The sequence below is a fragment of the Peromyscus leucopus genome, chromosome 8b, assembly GCF_004664715.2.
Source record: "Peromyscus leucopus breed LL Stock chromosome 8b, UCI_PerLeu_2.1, whole genome shotgun sequence".
NCBI lineage: Eukaryota > Metazoa > Chordata > Mammalia > Rodentia > Cricetidae > Peromyscus > Peromyscus leucopus.
Window position 1 is genome coordinate 102,212,870 of NC_051086.1, and position 20,921 is coordinate 102,233,790.

General features: G+C 53.0%; 2 protein-coding genes across 4 annotated transcripts; both read left to right on the plus strand.

Moving 5' to 3' along the window:
- Window positions 1-3,472: 3,472 nt before the first annotated feature.
- On the plus strand, window positions 3,473-13,960 carry C8BH17orf99 (chromosome 8b C17orf99 homolog). Of its 2 annotated transcripts, XM_037201298.1 has the most exons (6): window positions 3,473-3,794; window positions 4,965-4,997; window positions 9,701-9,988; window positions 12,167-12,436; window positions 12,612-12,699; window positions 13,434-13,960. In XM_037201298.1, exons 1-6 carry the CDS (start codon window positions 3,758-3,760, stop codon window positions 13,438-13,440), a joined length of 723 nt encoding a protein of 240 aa, XP_037057193.1. In that variant the 5' UTR covers window positions 3,473-3,757; the 3' UTR covers window positions 13,441-13,960. The 2 variants fall into 2 exon arrangements, with proteins under 2 accessions (XP_037057193.1, XP_037057194.1); XM_037201299.1 differs by lacking the exon at window positions 4,965-4,997.
- Window positions 13,961-15,725: 1,765 nt separating this feature from the next.
- On the plus strand, window positions 15,726-20,586 carry Syngr2 (synaptogyrin 2). 2 transcript variants are annotated; one of them, XM_028892569.2, is made up of 4 exons: window positions 15,732-15,875; window positions 18,646-18,883; window positions 19,240-19,379; window positions 19,520-20,586. In XM_028892569.2, the coding sequence occupies exons 1-4, from the start codon at window positions 15,777-15,779 to the stop codon at window positions 19,715-19,717; spliced, it is 675 nt and encodes a 224-aa protein (XP_028748402.1). In that variant the 5' UTR covers window positions 15,732-15,776; the 3' UTR covers window positions 19,718-20,586. The 2 variants fall into 2 exon arrangements, with proteins under 2 accessions (XP_028748403.1, XP_028748402.1); XM_028892570.2 differs by lacking the exon at window positions 19,240-19,379 and having other exon boundaries at window positions 15,726-15,875.
- Window positions 20,587-20,921: the final 335 nt, after the last annotated feature.

Here is a 20,921-nt window from a genome sequence, read left to right on the forward strand (position 1 = left end):
GGCAGCTAGAGTGCAGAACTGCTAGCAGAGAGAGACAGAGGGAGCCCCAGAGGGTGCCTTTTATTCTCTTGAAACAGGAAATGTAGCCAAGGTGGTCTGATCCTCCTGCCTCCAAGCGCTAGGGTGACAAGCATGGGCCATCCACCCAGCTGAGAAGCCTGCAGCTCCTGCCTGGACTTCTGCCCTGGAGACTGGAGTCTTCTCAGGTGACCACTGAAGACTTGGCCCGTTCAGACCGTCCTATGACTGACCTTGCCTTGCTGGCCTGGCCCTCACAGGGCCTCCTGCTCCCATCTGTAACCGAACACCAGGGTCTAGGTGGTATGTACAGGCCTACACTTTGAGACACGTGGAAAATGTACTGTAGGTGGTGGAAAGTGATGTCCCCATTCCCTGGCCCACAAAGACAGGGCAGGAGAGAGGTGCAGGGTCCTGTGTCTGGGGCATCAAGATCTGGAGGGGCACAGGCAGGCTCTGGTGATCAATGGGAGGGAGGTCACAAACTGTCCAGGTGAAGATAACACGTTAATTAACAGCTCTGTAGACCAGGCTGGCCTCGAACTCACAGAGATCCTTCTGCCTCTGCCTCCCGAGTGCTGGGATTAAAGGCGTGCGCCACCACCATCCAGTAATTAACAGCTTTTTGAGCAGCAGCCGCAGCAAACTCTGCTGGAAACAGATTCTTGTCCCGCCCTCTAAATCATGAGCTGTAAGGCTCAGTAGTAGCGGAGTCTTTTTGCTTACCTGTTCATTTGTGGTTCTTTGTTTATTTGTTGTTTTTCTTTCTCCCTTTCTTTTCTTTTCTATTTTTCTTTTCCCCCAGACAGGGTTTCTCTGTGTAACTCTGACTGTCCTGGAACTCACTCTGTAGCCCAGGCTGGCCTTGAACTTAAAGATCCACCTGCCTCTGCCTCCCCAGTGCTGGGATTAAAGGTGTGTAGCACACCGCTTGGCTATTTGTTGTTTTTTCAGTGTTCATGGCTCACACCTATAACACTTGGGAAGCTGAGGCAGGAGGATTATGAGGTTGAGGTCAGCCTAGACTATACAGCAAGACCCTGTCTCAAAGACAAAACTAGTCCAGCATGGTAGCACATGCCTGTAATCCCAGCATTCAAGAGGCAGAGGCAGAAGGATAGCCTTAAGTTTGAGACTAGCCTGGTCTACATAGTGAGTTACAGGCCAGCCAGAACACAGAATAGAACTTGTGTCAAATATTAAAAAAAAAAAAAAAAAAAAAAAAAAAAAATGCCCAGGCATGGTGGCATACACCTTTAATCCCAGCACTCTGGAGGCAGATAGGTGAGTCTTTGTAGGTTCAAGTTCAGCCTGGTCTACTTAGTGAGTTCCTGGACAACTTACAAAGTAAGACCCTGCCTCAAACAACAAATAAACAATAGAAACCACCTAAAAAAAAAAATTACCATTGCGAAGTCAAGCTCTAAAAGACAGAAGTGGGAGGGGTGGGAGGGACTTGAGACCTGCTGCCAATCAGGAGACAAGCCGGGGGCCCTCTGGAGATGGCACCTCCAAGGGGGGGCATGTTGGAGTCCTCCCAGGTACAGCTCTGGGGGAAAGGCAGGATGTGAGCAGGATTTGGCAGGTGTCGGGTGTTGAGAAAGGCATGGGTGTGCTGTGCTGTCCAGGCTTGCTCAGTTGAGCCCCTGAGAAGGTGGTCAGGGTGCAGGAGGCCTGGGCAGCACCTCTGTGGTGTGTGTCAGGACTTAGATGATGGGTACCAGGGGCGCCATGAAATGTGTCTGCACTGCCAGTCCAGGACCACAGTAGTGAGACCCTGTCTCAAAAGTAAATAGACAGAGGCTGGCCACTTGCTGCTCTTGCAGAGACCTGGGTTCACTTCCCAGCACTTACATGTTTGCTCACAACCATCTGTAACTCCAGTACCAGGGGATCCGACACCTTCTTCTGACTGCCACAGGCTCCTGGATACACGTGGTGGCCATACAAGCACTCAGGCACACATGCATACTCATAAAATATAAGTATTTTAAATTTTAAAAAAATCTAATTTTTAAAGAAAAGAGATTTTGTTGGAAACCAAGTCAGTCTTCTCCCTCTCCCCCAGCTCCCACCGGAGAATCTTACAGAGGTGTGTGTGGGGTACCAATGTTAGCTCTGGGGGAGATGCCAGGCTGTGGGTGCTCAGTGGCAGAGCTGACTCAGGTGGTTGGCAGGAAGGGCCTCATTGGGAGGAGCAGAGCTGGTGTTCAGGTGACCTGACCCCTTTGCTGGCTCTTCCCATGGCTTCCCCTCTGCTCTCTGGCTGTGAGACCACTGCTCAGACAGCGTCCTGAGGACCAGGCCTCCACAGATGCCCCAGGAGTATCAAGAGGGCACTGGGCTGGAGTGGCCTTCCCAGATCCAGCGTGCCTTTCCGGAGGGCAGGGCCAGGCCTGAGTGCAGCTGCCAGCCAGGCTCTGTGTGGAACATCCGCACTTGACACAGGATGTGACCTGGCATGGACGACCTTGACCGTGAAGAAAGTGCCCAAGTGGGTGTTTGCTGAGGAGCCACTGAGCATGCTCAGAAAGCCAGTTAGTCGGCAGGCCCAGGCCTGGACTGGGGTGAGGAGCCCAGCCACGCGGGTGGGCAGATATGAGCGGCCTCCCGTGGGATAGCATGTTCTAGTGCCCAAATCACCTACTTCCTTGGTTCTCTGTGTCCCTCAGACCCTGGGGGTCTGGCCCTGGTGTGGCCTTAGGGTTGGTAACATGGCCTGCTCTCCTCTGTCCAGGTTAGACTGAGTCCAGGTCCTTAAAGGATGACCTTGCCCTTCTCTGGACTCCTTTAAGGACAGGCTTAAGCACACAGCTCCACGCTCTCAGGTGAGGGAAAGCCTCATCCAGCCTGAGGTCTAACCTGGAGACAGAACACAGCCGCTCTAGCAGATGCCTGTCCGTGGAGGACAGGGACCAAAGCGCCTCCCCTCCCCGCCTCCGTGGGGACAGGGACCAAAGCGCCTCCCCTCCCCGCCTCCTAGCAGGTAACCACTCCAGGACTCCTTCATAAAGAAAGCCCCTTGTTGGTGGGGCTGGAGAGCTGGCTTAGCAGTTGGGAGCACTGGATGCTCTTGCAGAGACCCAGGTTCGATTCCCAGCACCCACATGGCAGCTCACAGCTGTCTGTAACTCCAGTTCCAGGGGATCCAACACCCTCACACAGATATACATGCAGACAAAACACCAATGTACATAGAATAAAAATAAATCATTACAAAATTTTTAAAAGTTTCTTCATAAAGAAAGGCCTGGGCTGGAGAGATGGCTCAGAGGTTAAGAGCACTGACTGTTCTTCCTGAGGTCCTGAGTTCAATTCCCAGCAACCACATGGTGACTCACAACCATCTGTAATGAGATCTGGTGCCCTCTTCTGGCCTGCAGGCAAAACACTGTATACATAATAAATAAATAAATAAATAAATAAATAATAAACAAACAAATAAATAAATCTTTTTAATAAAAGAAAGAAAGGCCCTTGTGTTAACACCATCCTGAGCTCGGCAGGCCCAGCCTCACTCCCTCCCCTACAGGGAAGAGGGAGAACACAGATGTCCCTGGAGCCAGCCCCACAGGGCATTAGGGGGCCCCCTGGACAGCCACAACGTTCAATTTATCTCCTAGCTGCAGGCCAACACCCAAGGAGCATCCAGGGGCCTTAAGGTGGAGAGGGCAGATGAGGAAGCTTTTGACAGCCTGAGACAGAGGCCCCACACACACAGCCCTGCTCCACCAGAAGCATGAGGCTCCTTCGGCTGCTCATCTTGGCCATGCTGGGTGAGTCTCCTGCACACACCATGGGAATGGCCTTGAGGAAGTAGGCTCAGGGAATGGGGTGTTAGAGAGTTCTGAGAGAGAGAGACCTGAAGGCAGAAGAACCAGAGGGAGAATGTGAGGGGGTCTGAGCAGGGTGCTGACACCAGCCCCATAGACTACACATGCATGTATGATGGGATTAGGGCATTGCCTCGATTCCACTGGGGGGGTGTGTGTGCGTGAGTGTGCACGTATGTGTGCACACGTTCAGTTGCCAATGTGGATGCATATGGAAGCCAGACATTAAGGCACTAAGGTCAGGTGTCTTCTTCAATCACCTCCTCACCTTATTTTTTGAGGCAAAGGCTCTCACTGGCCTGAAGCTTGCAGTTTCAGCTAGACTGGCTAGCTAGCCCCAGAAATCCACCTTTCCCTGCCCCCCAACACTGCGGTTAAAACATGCACCACACCCTTTTTTGGTGTGCTGAACTGGGGACCCGAACTAAGGTCTGGATGCTTGCACAGGAAGCATGTTGCCCTCTGAGCCATCTCTCCAACCCTGGGTACTCTTGAGGAGAGAGGGATAAGAGATTTAGATAGAAGGGGAGAGGGGAGAGAAAAGGACAGAAACACAGGATAGCTTTGGGATTGCCTAGATCCTTATCCACCAGCCCAGAACTTTATTCAAAAGGCTTTTTATAACAATGCCAAGGGGTGAGGCAAAAGACCTCCCCCTTGCTAGATACAACCAAGTGTAGACCCTTCCAAATACCTTGTACCCAGGCCTGTGGTCTTATGCAGCCCTGATGGTAAAGCAAGCTCAGATCTCACTAGGAAAACTCTGTGGGCTTCCACACTGGTCCCCATTAACTTGCCTGCAATGGGGATTTCAAATGTGAGAGTGTGCAAAAGAGCTTTCACTAGGTTGATGGTGCACGCTCGTAACCCTAGCACTCAGGGAGTGGAGACAGGAAGATCAAGAGTTCCAGGCCACCCTCAGGAACATAGTGAGTTCTAGGCCAGCCTGGAATACAGGAAAGACCCCGTTGAAGGAAGATAAAATAAATAGTTGTCATGATCAGAGATGCTAACTGGCTCTGGAGACCTCACTGTCAGGAATCAGCCTGGGCAGGAAGCTGTCTAGGCTGTCCCTCTCCTCTCCCAGCTCCCTGTACCTCTCCTCTTTTACAGCTGCCTGCAGCCTCTCAGGAAAGCAGACAGAAGGTGAGTAGCCCCCACATTGAAGGGAGAAGGATTTAGTTGGGGACACCTCAGGCAGAGCTGCCTTTGGCTGGAAAGAGGTTCCTGATGGTGAGGAGGGGTTTGGGAGGACCCAGATGGGTAATTCTGGCCTCCAGCCCTACAGGGCTGGGTGAGGCCATTATGAGGCCTCGAGGGCACATGGAGAGAGGAGGAGTTTGGATGTGTGCAGAGGAAAGGTCCTCAGCAGTTCCAGTCACAGGACCCCAGGTCCTCATAAGAAGCAGGATTCCCCCTGCTCCAAGCCCCCCAGCTCTGCTTGATGGGCGGGATCCAGAGAAGGCCAGGAAATTCTAGTGTGCACTTTCCCTGGAGGAGGAACCCTCAGGAGAGGAGGAGGGTGGTGAGGGAGCTGGGGGACTCAGCCATTAAGCTTCTTTGCTCTGGAAGCAGCTGAGAGTGAGTGTTCTCTCTCTCTCTATCTATCTATCTATATCTATATCTACATATAAACAATATTTATATATAAACACCATACATATATGTGATGTGTGATATATACATATGTGTGTACATGATGTGTGTAATATACACATATATGTGTGTAATATATATGTGTGTGTAATATATATACATATATGTGTGTGTGTGTTTTGTCTCCTGTTCCTTTCTTCCCTCTTTTTGTCCCCCCTCCTGTTTCTCCTTCCCTTCCCTGTAGCAGGAATCTTAAAAGTTCTTATTAATAAAATCAAACCCGGAGCCAGGTATTGGGGTGAACTGGAAGATCAGAGAACAAGCCACAGCTATCTCACCTGGTCAGCTTCTCAGCTGGTCTTGTTTTCTCAGACTGGAAGCTTCTATGTCCTCATCCCAATGGCTCTCAGCTGAACTGTGCTGCTGGAAAGCCTGAAGCTTAACCAGCCAAATGCTTCTAGTTTCTGGTCCTCATGCCTTATATACCTTTCTGCTTTCTACCACCACTCTCTGGGATTAAAGGCGAGTGTCACCATGCTTGGCTATTTCCAATGTGGCCTTGAACTCACAGAGATCCAGAGGGATTTCTATCTCTGGAATGCTAGGATTAAAGGCGTGTGCTATCACTGCCTAACTAGTGGCTTTTCTGTTCTCTGACCCCAGATAAGTTTATTAAGGTACACGATATTTTGGGGAACACAATACCACCACACTTCCCCCCTCCTCTCTCCTCCTCTTTTCCTCCCCAGTAGTCCAGGTACAGAGCCAGGAAGGAAGGGAGTCAGGGAAGCTCACAGTCTCCGACCTTCTCCATATTTATCTTTGCCTCCTCCCCTCCGCTCTCCAGCATGGACCCTCCCCTCGCACTCAGACTCATCTCTGTGCCCCTCAGGGTGGAGGCAGGCGGTCCCCTCGGTGTCTAGTCCTTCGCCTTGCGTCTCTGGGCATCCCCTTCTGTTCTGCTTAAGGAAGGGTACAGGGTGATGTTGACGGAGGTCTCAGTCGGATGAGGCACAGACCAAACTACCATTTCCTCATTTCTGTAAAAAAGAAAAAGGTTATTAGTGTCATAGCTAAAAAAAGAGCTAGTGGCTGAGTCTCAGGAAAGTACCTGGGCAGAAGCCGTCCTGCCTTCCTGTCCCCTCAGCCCATGGCCTCTGCTCAGCTCTGCTGATGGAGCCTGCTCAGGAGGCTTCTGAAGGCTGACTGATCCCTTGTTCCTTCACAAATCTTCTCAGAGGATGCTTGGTTGCTGGCACTGTTGCAGGCCATCAGGATAAAACCAGGTACAGAAAGAAAAGCCACCCTTCCCAGAGGGACAGAGAGAACAGGAGTGCTCCAGGCTGTTAGAATCGCGATCATCAGTGGGTGTTGTGGCACACACCTATAGTCCCCACACCTGGGATTTAGAGGCAGGAGGATCACAGGTGCAAGGTTATCCTCAGCAAGGTGGAGGCAAGCCTGGGCTACAGTGAGACCCTATCTTTAAAAAAAAGGGGGGGGGAACGGATGCCAGTCCTGGTTGCAACCTTTAATCCCAGCACTTGGGAGGAGGATGAGGAGGATCTCTGTGAGTTCCAAGCCAGCCTGGGCTACGTGCTGAGTTCCAGAACAGCCAGTGAGACCCTGTCTCAAAAACTAAAAGCGGAGGAAAACAACACCCCCGGCAGCTGTCCCCACGGTGGCGGCTCAGTGTGGAGCAGGATCTCTTCTGTTTCCACCTCAGGCAGCAAACTGCCTCCTTAGCGCTTCCAAAACCCACGCTATGCAAACCCAGCTTCTATTCCGGGCCACCGGATTGAGAGGGAAATGAGAGGTACCGTTTGTCTTTTTACTTTTATCCGTCAAGCTCGCTGCCCTTCATGAAGGAAGGAGAGAAACAAACAAACCTGTAACCACAGTTTGGCCTTAGACTCATGTCCCTGCCCAGTGAAGCGAGCCCAGCCCCAAGCACCTTCCTTGGACCTGAGAAGGCCTGCTGCCCCAAAGATCAAGCTCACAGAAGTCCTGTTCAAAGTCTGCCAAACAGAGCCCAGAGAAGCTCGGACTTTAGCATTAGGTCCAGTATCTCAAATTGGAAATGGATTTTAATTAAAAAACAAACAAACAAACAAACAACAACTCCCCCCCACAAAGAGGGGCACTTAAAGTGTTTTAACAGCCACAGAAGAAACATGCTCTGTTGGTGTTGGGCCAGGTGGCTCCAGAACATGTTTTCTCTCCAATCACTGAGCTACATCCCTAGCCTAGCTTCAAGATTTATTTAATTAAAGATCCTGCTTTTGTCTTGGCCAGTCACTCCCTGCCGTGGCGTGTAGAGTGGGTCCCCACCTCAGCACTCGGCTGCTGTGCCAGGAGACACAAGTTCCCCTGAGGCAGGAATTAGGATCTGAAAGAATGTGTACAGTGGTCAGAAGCTGGGAAGTCCTGGGAGATGTTGTGACAGCCAGGAGCCTCCTCCATGGGCGTTTTCCTTTCTTTTTTTGATTTTTCCAGACAGGGTTTCTCTGTGCAGCCCTGGCTGTCCTGGAACTCACTCTGTAGACAAGGATGGCTCAAACTCAGAGAGCCACCTGCCTCTGCCTCCGAAGTGCTGGGGTAAAAGGCGTGTGTCACCATGCCCAGCCCACAGGAAGTTTTCTGATCATGGTACTGTACAGTTTTCAGGCCCAATAGAGCAAGGGCTGTATATACAGTCCGAGTCTGGGATGTTAATTATTTCCTCCTCCTGGGGCGGGGGGGGGGGCACCCCATCTTCATTTTTCCTCAGAGTATTCTTAAGTAGGAGCAGCAGGAAATATAAGATAGAAGTAAAGAGGGAGGGAAACAGGGCTGGAGAGATGGCTTAGAGGTTAAGAGCACTGGCTGCTCTTCCACAGGTCCTGAGTTCAATTCCCAGCAACCACATGGTGGCTCACATACCATCTGCAATGAGATCTGGCACCCTCTTCTGTATACATAATAAATAAATAAATCTTTTTTTTTTTAAAAAAAAAAAAAAAAAAAAGTCCTCCCCCAGCACAGTCAAGTGCAGACCATCTCAGACACCTGGTACTCAGACCGTGGTCCAATCGTCCTCTTTATGCAGACCTGATGGGTAAAGCCACCAGGAAACCCAAATGGGCTCCAACAGTCTTCCTCCTCCTTCTCCTCCTGACAGGGTTTCACTGTGTAGTTTTGCCTTTTCTGGAACTATGTACACAAGGCTAGCCTTAAACTCACAGAGATCTGCCTGACCCTGCCTCTTAAAGGCTGACACCATACCTGCTCTGTGTGTATGTGTCTGTCTGTCTGTCTGTCTGTGCACCACATACATGCAGTACCCACAGAAGCCAGGAGAGGGTTTAGATTCCCTCTGGGAGTGGAGTTACAGGCAGTTGTGAGCCACTGGGTGACTCGGAGCGGCAAGCATTCTTAACCACTGAGCCATCTCTCCAGCCCTAAAAGGTGTGCTTACACAGCAGTTTTGTTCCTGTCTGGATTCTCAGGCATGGAGTCATGTTATATTGGTGCTATGATGTCAAGAAATATGTGCCTCATTTCTTCCTTTCAACTTCATCAGAAATCAAGGGTCTTGCAAATCCCCGACTCAGGCTCTGCCACGGCATGATACCTCTAAACTCTCATTGGTCCTCAAGATCAACTCATATTCCTTGCACAGCTCATGTTCAACTGTTAGGATCTGAAGCTGTTTCCACCTCTTGGTACCCATAACCGGAGCTGCCCTGACATGTGTATGACAGATCTGTCCGAGTCTGTCTTTGATTCTGTTAGGATGTGTCTTGGAGTATCATACCTGAGTCATCACTAATTCTTGTAACTCCCCCCTACACCTTTTTTTATGTAGCTGGAGACTGAACTCAGGATCTTATGACTGCTGGCCTTATATTCTACCACTGAGATCAACTCTCAGCCCCTAGCTTTACACTTCTTTCAAGAATGTATTTACTTATGTGTATATGTATCTGCATGAGTTTCTGTGAACCATCTTTGTGCAGGTGTCCTCCGTCGTCTGTCCGTCCGTCCGTCTGTCATCCCCCCCACCCCCCGTTCCCGTCCCGAAGTTACAGGTGGCTGCGGGTTGACAGATATAAGCTGGGAACCAAAACCGAAATCTTCTGGAAGTGCTCTTGGCCCCTGAGCCCTCTGTCCAGCTCTGATTATTTTAAGTTTTTGAAGAATTACCAAACCAGAGTTGTAAACTGCTTGACCCCTCTTGATTTCTTTCTCTCCCTGACTGGTTCACCTCCCAGACATCACCATTGCCTACAAAGTGCTGGAAGTGTACCCTCAAAGCCGCCAAGTGCTTATAAGCTGCGACATCCCGGAGGCACCCCGGCCCATCACTTACTCCCTCATAGCTAGCCGAGGTCTCCTGGTGACAAAGAAGGTTGTGCACGACTACAAGCCAGTCTCCTTCAAAATCAACGTCACACTCAAGTCCAGCCCAGACCTGCTCACCTACTCCTGCCAAGCAGCCTCTCACTCGGGCGCCTATGGGCCCAGCGCCAGGCTGCAGATGTACTGGGAGCTGTGGGCCAGTGAGTACAGGGGGGAGGGGGGGAGGCTGGTGGGATGTGGATCAATGGAGGGGTGGGGAGAGAGGAGGAGGGCAGCAGAGTGGAGACAGGGGGCAGACTGCCTGCCTCCAAGCCTGCGCCCAGTCCATGGTGACCAGAGGACACAGTCTCCCAGCAGGGACCAGAAGGTTCAGCGCGCTCTGACTTGGGGCTGGAAATCAAGGCATGGCTGTTAATGATCTCATGCACACTCACAGGGAGGCAGTCAGGTTCCCCGCTGCCACTGTGGAAGTCAAAGTTCTCTGAGGTTGAGGGCGTTGCTTAGACAATCTGTAAGTGACCACATCTGCTTTCATCTCCCCCGCCACCCACTCCAGACCCTTTTTTCTTCCCTCTCCACCCTAGCCGTCACTCCCTGTTAATAGGAACAAGGAAGTATTGCTTGCCTCTATGAGTCCAGCATCCTTACCCCCTAAAAACACCAAGACAAAGCCTAAAAGGGGGTGCACAGGGTCTGAAGCCCAGCATGTGGAAGGCTGGGACCTCCTTGTGAGCTGGCTGTGGGATCTTGAACAAGTCAATGTCTCTACCTCAGTTGCTTTGCCTGGGAAGCAAGATGATATAACAGGGCACCCCAGGAGGCTTGGAAAGGCACAAGGGAGGTTGCCTTCTGCCCTGATGAGGCTGAGACCAGGCATGGGACAGCTAGCTACTGGTCAGTAGGGATGCTCCGTGCATCTGGCCGAAGACTCCAGCACCTCCATTCTTCTAAGTGGTGGCTTTTGTCCTGAAGGAGCTTGCCTAGCACCAAGAGTCAAGACTGTCACCCTGCTCCTCACCACTTACCTTTAATCTCTAGGCTTGGGTGTGTCAGGCTGCTTAGCACCCAATCACTGAGCTACATCCCTACCTTAGCTTAAAGATTTATTTTTATTTTATGTGTATGAGTGCTTTGTTTCTATGTCTGTGTTCCACATATGCGTAGTAGAGCCCAGATGAAGATGTCAGAGCCCCTGGAACTGGAGTTACAGATGGTTGTGAGCCACCACATGGGAGCTGGGAACCAAACTGGGATCCTTTGAGAGCAGCAAGTACTTTTTTTTTCTGAGACAGGGTTTCTCTGTGTAGCTTTGTTGACTGTCCTGGATCTCTGTAGACCAGGCCGGCCTCAAACTCAGAGATTCGCCTGGCTCTGTCTCCCGAGTGCTGGGATTAAAGGTATGAGCCACCATTACCCGGCCCACATCAAGTACTTTTTTCTTTTCTTTTTTTTGACGCAGGGTTTCTCTGTGCATCCCTGGCTGTCCTGGAACTCGCTCTGCAGACCAGCCTGCAATAAGCACTCTTTTTTTTTCTTTTTCTTTTCTTTTTTTTTTTGTGGTAAGCATTCTTAACTGCTGAGCCATCTCTCTGCCCGCCCCCCTTTTCCATATTTATTTATTTATTATTTTCTGCCCAGATTCCTGAGGGCTAGGATTTCAGGCACGTGCTGCTGTGTCCAGCCAAGTCACTATTTAGGAACTTAGAAAGCAGTCTGCTCAGTGTTAGCTTGGTTATGTGGAACCTAGCTCTTGTGAGTCCATTTTTATTTTTAGCCTGGTCCCTGTAAGAGCTTAGTCCAAAACAGTTTTTAAAATTACTCAATGATGTCAGGCAGTGGTGGTGTGCACCTTTAATCCCAGCACTCAGGAGGCAGAGGCAGGTGGATCTCTGAATTCGAGGCCAGTCTGGGCTACAGAGTGAGTTCCAGGACAGAAACCCTGTCTCAAAAAAAAAAAAAAAAAAAAAAAAAAAAAAGAAAGAAAGAAAGAAAGAAAAAGAAAAAAGAAAAATTCCTTTTTGTTGTTTTCAAGACAGGGTTTCTTTCTATAGACCAGACTGGCTTTGAACTCACAGATCTCTGCCTGCCTCTGCCTCCTGAATGCTGGGATTAAAGGTGTGCACCACCACTGCCTGGCTCAAAAAAGAATTTTTAAAAATACATTTTAAAGAACATTTTAAAAATGGAATTGAATAATGTATACTACAAGCAGACTAGATGCTAGTCAAGCTGTGCAGAGAGCAGTCTGGCGGGCTGCCTGGCGGAGGTGGCAGTCACAGTCGAGTCTCTGGGGTCATTTGACACAGAAGGAGGAGATTGTGTTGGGAGTGTGCAAAGCTCCTCCATCTCACCTGCGCTGCCCTTTCCCACCCTGTCAGAGCCCGTGTCCCAGCTGCGGGCTGACTTCACCCTGTACGATGGGGACTCAGGCCCCACTGTGGAGCTGTCCTGCCTGGCATCCTCAGGCAGCCCACCCATCGTCTACAGCTTGCTTGGCAATGACGGGCGTGTGCACGCACAGCAGAGGCCACCCCATGGGAAGCCGGCCAACTTCTCCATCCCACTAGCCCAGATGTCGGGCTGGTTCCACTGCGAAGCTGCGAACGGCGTCAGCGTGGACAGCAGCGCCCGAGTTCTGCTGCCCCCAGGTGAGAAGGCCCTTCCAGGCCTGGAGCGGGGTCTACAGCGTGTCCAGGAAGGTGGTCGGGGCTGGGGAACAGCTGGACCTGCCACTGCCCAGGGCAGGGTGGGCCTGAGGATGCTGTGTGCCTCCCTTGCCCCTCGCCTAGCCAAGGCCAACCCAGGCTCCTTACCACCCTACAGGGGAGCTGCCCGTGACAGCCACCTGCATGCTGGCTGGCAGCCTGGTCTCCATTGCAGCTATTAGTTTCGGGATGCTGAGGTCAACCAGGTAATCATGGGAACTTGGTGTGGGGCGAGTGGCTGACCACCTCTGTGACCAGCCAGGGTCCCGAGGAGGAGCAGCAGGTTAGTCTTGTGAGACTGGTTGTCACTGAAGCACAGCATGTGCCCAACCTGAAGCTGCTTATTAAAGCCAAAAGCCCACAGTGTCTAGCACGTTCCTTACACACCCCACCCTAACCATGGCTCTCGGCTGACGCTGGTGGGGGACTTCCCTAGGGGTTTCATGGGGCCTCCAGGAACCAGGGTGGTCCAGGAGCTTCTGGCCTCCACAGCCCTCCACAGTGGTCCCACCAGCCAGCCTTTCTGCAGAGGTGAGGCCTCCCAGGTTCCCCTCTCCAAGCCTTCACATCTCTCACATATACAGTGGCCAGGGCCTTTGTGTAGTCTGGCTCCAGGCACCACAGATCTCTGAGCACCAGCTACTGGCCTTTGGGTGGTGGCCACTTTGGCCTTCTTGAATATCTCAGCTTGGCCTTCCTCCCAAGACCATCCAGTGGCCAGACTCTTGGGAGGGCCTGTCGCTCTCTGAAACTCATTGTTTTCCCCTATAAAATGGGGTACAGAGGCCTAGCTCCTGCTGACCGTGTGACCAGAGGCCAGCCAGTAACCTCTCGGTGACTCGGTGCATTTCGTAGTAACATGAGTAAGATCACTGATGCTCTTGAAACCATAAGATTGGGTGAGTCGGCCTGACCTGGACTGTGACTCCCTCGTCATCAGGTCGTGACCAGAAGACAGAGCCCAGGCTTTCCTGCCTGCCCTACACAAGAACCCATCCCTGGAGCGGAAAAGAGCCTGGGGGCTGGGGGCAGAAAGGTTACGCGTGTGCAGATCAGGGTACCAAAAGTAGTGCACCCCAAGAAGTCTGGAGCATTAGTGTGTATAAGGCCCAAAGAAATAAAATTGTGCGTGGGAGTCCTGCAGCGTGAGTGGTTGTTGGCGGCCTGAGTGACTGAGTGGCTGTGCTTGCTCGCAGGTGTACTGGAGCCCAGCCTTAAACTGCTGGTCACGACCCCACTGAGGTCGCATAACTGAAGAGGGGAGTCATCAACAATTTGGCAACAGTGAAAAGATTGTGTGTGGTGGCTCATGCCTGTAATCCCAGAATTTGGGAGGTAGAGGCAGGAGGATCAGGTCATCTTAGTACAGGAGTCTGGGTCTCAAAGAAACAAACAAATAAAAACAAAAATTGAGGTGTCAGCTGAGTGTGGTGCGTACACCTTTGCTCCCAGCACTTGGGAAGCAGAAGCGGGAGGATCTCTGTAAGTCAGAGGCCAGCCTGGTCTACATAGTGAGTTCTAAGACAGCCAGCCTGCATAGTGAGACTCTGTCTCGAAATAAAACAACAACAAAGTCTAAAAAGGGGCCTGGGAGAGGGGTAAGGTGCTTGCTGCCAGGCCTGACAGCCTGGGTTCAATCCCAGGGACCCACATGCTGGACACATGTCATGCCACATGTGGCCCCCACTCCAGGCACAAAAACAATTACATAAATGTAATGAAAGAAGTTTTATTTATTTATTTTTTGTTTGTTTGTTTTTCAAGACAGGGTTTCTCTATATAACAGTTCTGGTTATATAGATCTGGATCTCGCTGTGTAGACCAGGCTGACCTCAAACTCACAGAGATCCACCTGCCTCTGCCTCTCAAGTGCTGGGATCAAAAGCGTGCACCACCACCATCCAGCTAAGTTTAATTATTTTTTAATCTAGAAAAAGAAAGTGAAGGAAGGAGGTCGGGAGAGTCCTGCTAGCAGGACCCCCTCAGCAAACACTCACGGGGGGTGTGTGCACAGATTTTAGGAGTTAGATTGTAGAGTGGCCCTGTGCTCACCAGCAGCTTGTCAGCCTCTGTGTGAGTGTGGGCAGGGTAGGGATAGACGGTGAAAAGGCCCAGGCCTCCTGTGCCCATTGTCTTCTACCCAATGCACCCCTTCTGGTGGGCCAGGTTTCTGCCTCAACTTCCCTTACTGTGCAGCCCCCCTCATTACTCCTTCCCACCAAGTGACCACAGTAGTGCCATCTTGTCCTGACTCGTTTTGTGTCTGCTAGTCACCTCTCAGCCCTCTGTACGTCTCAACAGCCACATCTGCCTTGGCAATACATTTGTGTTGTCCATGTAAGGCTGTCTGGAGGCCTCTTGGCAGTCGGTTCAGCCCCTGGGCTGGCACACAACCCTTCACAGAGTAAGCACCTGGTTCCCTTTCTAAATGTTATTTTTTGGGCGGGAAGGGCAGCTGGGTTCTATGAACTAAGGATCTTATTTAATTTTTAAAATTACATCTGTGTGTGTGTGCTTGTGTGTTTTGAGACAGGATCTCAGATAGCTCAGGCTGGTCATGAAATCCTTATTCTCCTGCTCTCTTCCTCCCCCTCCTGAGACCATCACTGTGTGGTTTGCCCTGCGTGATCTTGACATCTAGAAATGTGCAGACACCCTGTCCTTCAGAGCCTTTCCCCTGGCAGGTCCAAGTGGGATGGGTAAAGGGGTTGTCCTCCACCCCATCCCAGGCCTAGCTCCGGAGGACCGAGTACCCAGATTGGTGGGGCCACATCTATTCCTACTCTTATCCCGAGGTTAGAACCCAGGGGACTCTGATGTGCTAGGCAAGAACTTAAGTCCCAGTCCTTCGGTCTGGAGCACAGTGATGAGCTCTGGACATTTATGAGCCTAGGTTCTGGGTTGGTGGGATTCGGGTGTCTTCTGGAGAGGACCAGAAGCCAGGGCACTGTGTAGGGTGTAAGGTGGGGGTCACCAAGGATTTCTCTTCCTGGGGACTCTCTGAACCTTTCTGGTTGAGCTTTGCAGGACAGACCTCCCAGGGGTGAGCTTTTCCTCCCTTCTGCCCCACCCTGGCGCCGCAGGCGCAGCTCCAAGTTCCTGCACCTGCCACCACCAGGCAGGCACGGAGGGGCACTCTGCAGCGAGTCCCCGGCGGCTAGCCACGCCCTCAGTCGGCGGCTGGCCACGCCTTCCGTCGCCGGCTGGCCACGCCCCCGAGGGCAGAACGGGCGGGGCGGTCGGGCTGGTTCTCGGCCATCCGCGGCTCGGCGGCGACGGCGACATGGAGAGCGGGGCCTACGGCGCGGCCAACGCGGGCGGCTCCTTCGACCTGAGGCGCTTCGTGTCGCAGCCTCAGGTGGTGACGCGCCTCGTGAGCATGGTGAGTCGGCCAGAGAGGACCCGGAACCGCGCGTCCTGGCCGTCAGGCCCCGTGGACCGCCGGCTTCCGAGCACGACAGGTGGCTGCGGCCGCACGTCCCAGGCCTGGCGGGGAGCGCGGGGCCCCCGCAGCCCTCCGCGTCTCTGTCCCCTCCAGGCCGTGCGTCCTGTCGCCTGTCCCACTGCGTGGCTCCGGATCTTGTCTCAGCCACTCGGGCCCGGGCCCCGCCGCGCCCTCAACCACGGGTCCCGGCCACCCTGGTGCGGGATGTCCCCGAGGTGCTCCGGGGTGGGGGGGCAGGCCCGTCGCCTTGCTGGCAGTAGGTGGGGCTTCGGGGCCACGCCACAGCAGGTGGCCTGCACGCCGCGGTTCCCAGCGTGGGGAATTCACCTGGAAGGGACTTTTTCTGAGGCCACGTGGGGTGCAAGGAGTGGGGTGGCCTGGCGCCCCGAAGTAGGATTTCCTTCCCGCTCAGAGGCTAGCAACAGGTCTGCTAACACACCCAGAAGGTGCCCCCTTCCCAGACGCCGGGCAAGCCCTCTAGTACCAGGCGCGTATGGCGGGTGTCCATATCTTGGGATGAAAACACTGGAAGCTGAGGCTTTAGCTGCGGGAATTGAGGGTGGGCCTACAGCTCCCAGGGCATCTGGGCCTGGAATCTTGGAGGTGCCATGGCTCCCCGAGTCTCTCAGCCTAGCGGTGGAGTCTAGTAGACTCCGTCCTGGGTTGTACTCTGTCTGTCAGGCTGGCAGTGCCAGGAGTCCTGACCCAGACTCCGCGCCCAGTCCGGAGTTCCGGCTTCATCTCCAGCTGGAGGCGGGGCTTGTGATTTTCAGTTCCACAGCCCGATAGAGAAGTGTTCCGGGAGAATCGGTTTGTTCTGGCCCTAGGAGTCTGGAGGCAGCCAGGTGCCCAGACTCAGCTCCTTCTGCCGTGTTGAGGTGGGCTGCCCTGAGGTGTGAGGAGGCGAAATGACTAGGGCGATTGCAAAAGGGGTGTTTTCTAAAGTGGACAGTTTCTGCTGTGAGTTTCCCACCTCCGCCCCGGCTCCTGCGAGGGGTCTGAGTCTGGCCCACAGACCTCTGGATCTGACCACCCCAAGAACCTTGTTCTAGCCGGGCGGTGGTGGAGCACGCCTTTAATCCCAGCACTCGGGAGGCAGAGCCAGGCGGATCTCTGTGAGTTCAAGGCCAGCCTGGGCTACAGAGTGAGCTCCAGGAAAGGCGCAAAGCTACGCAGAGAAACCCTGTCTCGAAAAACCAAAAAAACAAACAAACAAACAAAAGAACCTTGTTCTGAGGAACAAGTGTGGGGCAGGAATTTAGGCTGTAGCTCTCTGGAGAGGAGCAGCCAGCGTGCCAAAGAGGAGAGGGCTGGCCAGCCGGGAGTCTTGGAGGGGCCAGGGCTGCTGTTAAGAGGGTGTTCTCGAAGATGCTGGTTGATGCCGTAGAATTGACTCGGTTCAGGGTGTTGGAGTGAGGGTTGGATGAAACTCTTGAGTTTCGCCACCGGGATTTTGTGGCCCATCTTGTCTAAAGCTCTTTCAAATGGGATGTGGTGGTTCACACCTGTAATCTCAGCAGTGAGGAGGTTGAGACAGGAGGATTGCCATAGGCTTCAGGCCAGCCAGAGCCAGATCCTGTCTTTTTTGTGTATGAGTGTTTGCCTGTGTATATGAAGGTGCACCATGTGCATGCTCGGTATCCACAGATGTCAGCAGACAGTTATCCAGTCCCCTGATAACCTGTAACTGGAGTTACAGGCAGTTATGAGCCACCATGTGGGTGCTGGGAACCAGATCCAGATCCTTTGCAAGAGCAGTGACTGGTCTTAATGATGAAACAGCCAGAGGAGCAAGTGTGGTGTGCACCGTTAATCCCAGCACTCCACTCTGGGGGCAGAGGCCAGTTCTCTGGGTTCCAGGATGGCCAGGGCTACATAGTGAGACCCTCTCTCTCAAACACAAAACAACCAGTCGTGCACTTGCCCAGCATGTCTGAGGCTCTAGGTTCAAATTTCCAGCAATGAGGCTGGGACAGGGTTGGGGGAGCCCCAAGCAAGATGGTAGTACATGATTGTAATCCCAGCATATGGGAGGTGGAGGCAGAAGGATCAGGAGTCAAGATCATCCTAGGTTATACAGAGTCCAGCCTGGACTAACTGTGACCCCTTTAGCCAAAACAAACAAACAAACAACAGCAAAACAAAAACCCAACCCAACAAACCAACCAAAAACAGCCAGGCGGTGATGGAACAAGCCCTTAATCCCAGCACTCAGGAGGCAGAGATAGGCAGGTCTCTGAGTTCAAGGCCAGCCTGGTCTACAGAGCGAGATCCAGGACAGTCAGTAAAACTACACGGAGAAACCTTGTCTGAAAAAAAACAAAACAAACAAACAAAAACCTCAACCCAAATCTCATTTGCTAATGGAGATGAGCAGATTATCCTTTGTCTTTTGTCACAAGCCTAAATGAGATGACACCTGTAGTCAGACTGCTGGGGATAGCCCTTTCCCATAATAGCCCAGTCTGCCCTCCGGCCCCTGGTGGTGAGGAATTGTTGGTGATACCCTGGCCACAGCCTGCCCATCACCTCACTCCCAGGAGTTCAGAAGGGGTTGACACACTGTTCTCAGAACGGGGCATCAGTAGAGAGGCAGGAGACATTTGAGGCCCTGCTAGGATCCTCATCTCTGGGCCCCAGGAGGGGTCTGCACAGTATCTGGCCCACAGGTGTCTGCACCTGCCCGTCAATGCTCCTCTCCCCTCAGGTCTTGGCCTTGATCGTGTTCTCCTGCATCTTCGGTGAGGGCTACAGCAACACTCATGAATCTAAGCAGTTACACTGTGTGTTCAACCAGAATGAGGACGCGTGCCGTTACGGCAGTGCCATCGGGGTGCTGGCCTTTCTGGCCTCAGCCTTCTTCCTGGTGGTCGATGCCTTTTTCTCCCAGATAAGCAATGCTACCGACCGCAAGTACCTGGTCATTGGTGACCTGCTCTTCTCAGGTATGCCTGCGGCACTGGCACACCAGGACTTCACAACTGAGGGGCCTTGGTGTTGTTGGGAGGGGTTGCCGATAGCAACTTAGGATCATGAGCCTCACCTGAGGTTTCTCCTAGGTCCCCCTGTACCCTGGGATGGCACACAAGGCATCCTGACTCCAGAAACTCCAGGGTGTTGGGGCACAAGGGTGAGGCATGGCATCAGGTTTCTGGACTCAGCCATCCCACCTAGCAGGGACCCCTAAGTCCCCACTGCCCTCTGTGCCCTCAGTTACACAGCACAAAGCCTTGAGTCCCTCCTGGGCCCCTGGGAATCCCGTCTGTCCCTGGGGCCAACTCTTCCCTCCTTGTCTCCCCAGCTCTCTGGACTTTCCTGTGGTTCGTTGGTTTCTGCTTCCTGACCAACCAGTGGGCAGTCACCAAATCTGAAGATGTGCTGGTGGGAGCGGACTCAGCGCGGGCAGCCATCACCTTCAGCTTCTTCTCCATCTTTTCCTGGGTAGGTGGGCTGCGGAGGGCAGCTGTGGAGGGCATCTGTGGAGGGCAGCTGCGGAGGGCAGCTGTGGAGGGCAGCTGCGGAGGCTTGGGTGGACATGGAGGTCCCCTTGCCCTGCCCACACCTTGGGTCTTCCCCTGCAGGGTATGCTGGCTTCCCTGGCCTACCAGCGCTACAAGGTTGGAGTGGATGCCTTCATCCAGAACTATGTGGACCCCACCCCAGACCCAAACACAGCCTACGCCTCCTACCCCAGCGCCTCGGTGGAAAACTACCAGCAGCCGCCCTTCACCCAGAACGTGGAGACCACTGAAGGCTACCAGCCTCCCCCTGTGTACTGAGCAGCCGGGGTGGAGGCAGGGAGAGTGCTTGGGGCCACGCCTCTCCCCTGGACTTCTTTCTGGAGGTTTCCTGCCTGGAACTGCAGTCCCTCGCCTGTTACAGCCAAAGAGCCCATGCCTTTTTGCATCCTAGCTGCAGCTAGCCAGAGCACACCCGAAGTGCCTGTGCCCAAAGGGGCTTCACTGCCACCCACCCAAACCTCCTTTCTAGCAAAGGGTTTTCACTAGATCTTCTCTCTGCCGATCCCCAGTGCTGGGGATGGCGCCCAGGGCCTTGAATTTGCTTAACCAGTGCGACCACCGAGCGATGTGCTCCGTTCCTTGTTGCTTTTGATAACCCTGGATCCTGTCCCGGCCAGGGCAGGTGCCTGCTGTATACTGTTTTTGACATACGCCATAGTTTCCCTCGCTGGAAGACGGGCTCAGCTAGAGGCCACAGGAGCCCCAACTCTCTTTTTTTCCCTCCAAAGACAAGGTTGGGTGTCCATGCACCTATCTCCTCGGAGTGCCGGGCCTCAGCTCCTCACTCCCTCACTCAGGTTCATTACCCAGCTTCGTTCGCTGGGCTCTATGCTCAGTGCTGTGTTCTGGGGTCACCACTGCCAGCTGTCCCCAGGCTGCTTGCCGACGGCTGTAGGGCAGGCAGAGGCACTGGACAGCACTTCCTTCTTGCTCCTGCCCCTGACGGGAGGGAGGAGCTTTGCCTGGAGACCACACCCAGCTTTATGTAAATATTCCCCAGCAGTTCTTAGATGCTAGTGAGGAGGACAGGGGCCCCTGCACTGAATGTACTGGGGACTTGGTGGGGACATCCCTGCCCTCATGTTCTGTAGACCAGTTGGGAGATGGAATAAATGTTTTTCTCAGTGTGTTGTCCTTGATAGCGCCTCAGAGAGGGGTAGAAAGACACTTTGATTAGTATTGTTTTGAGAAGGCCTCAAGATTATATAGCCAGAGATGACCCTCGGACCCTCCCCAAGTACTTGATTTTAAACCTGGACTTCATGTTAGACAACTGAGCTACACCCCAGCTTTTCAAAGATAGAATCTAGATAGCCCAGGCTGGCCTCAAAACTTACCCCAGACTCTGAAGCCAGGCCTCTGCTGCCATGTTTGGCTAGACCAGAGTCTCTCACTATGTAGCCCAGGCAAGCTTCCAACTTAAGGCAATCCTCCTGCCTCAGCCTGGCTCCAGAGCTTTTTT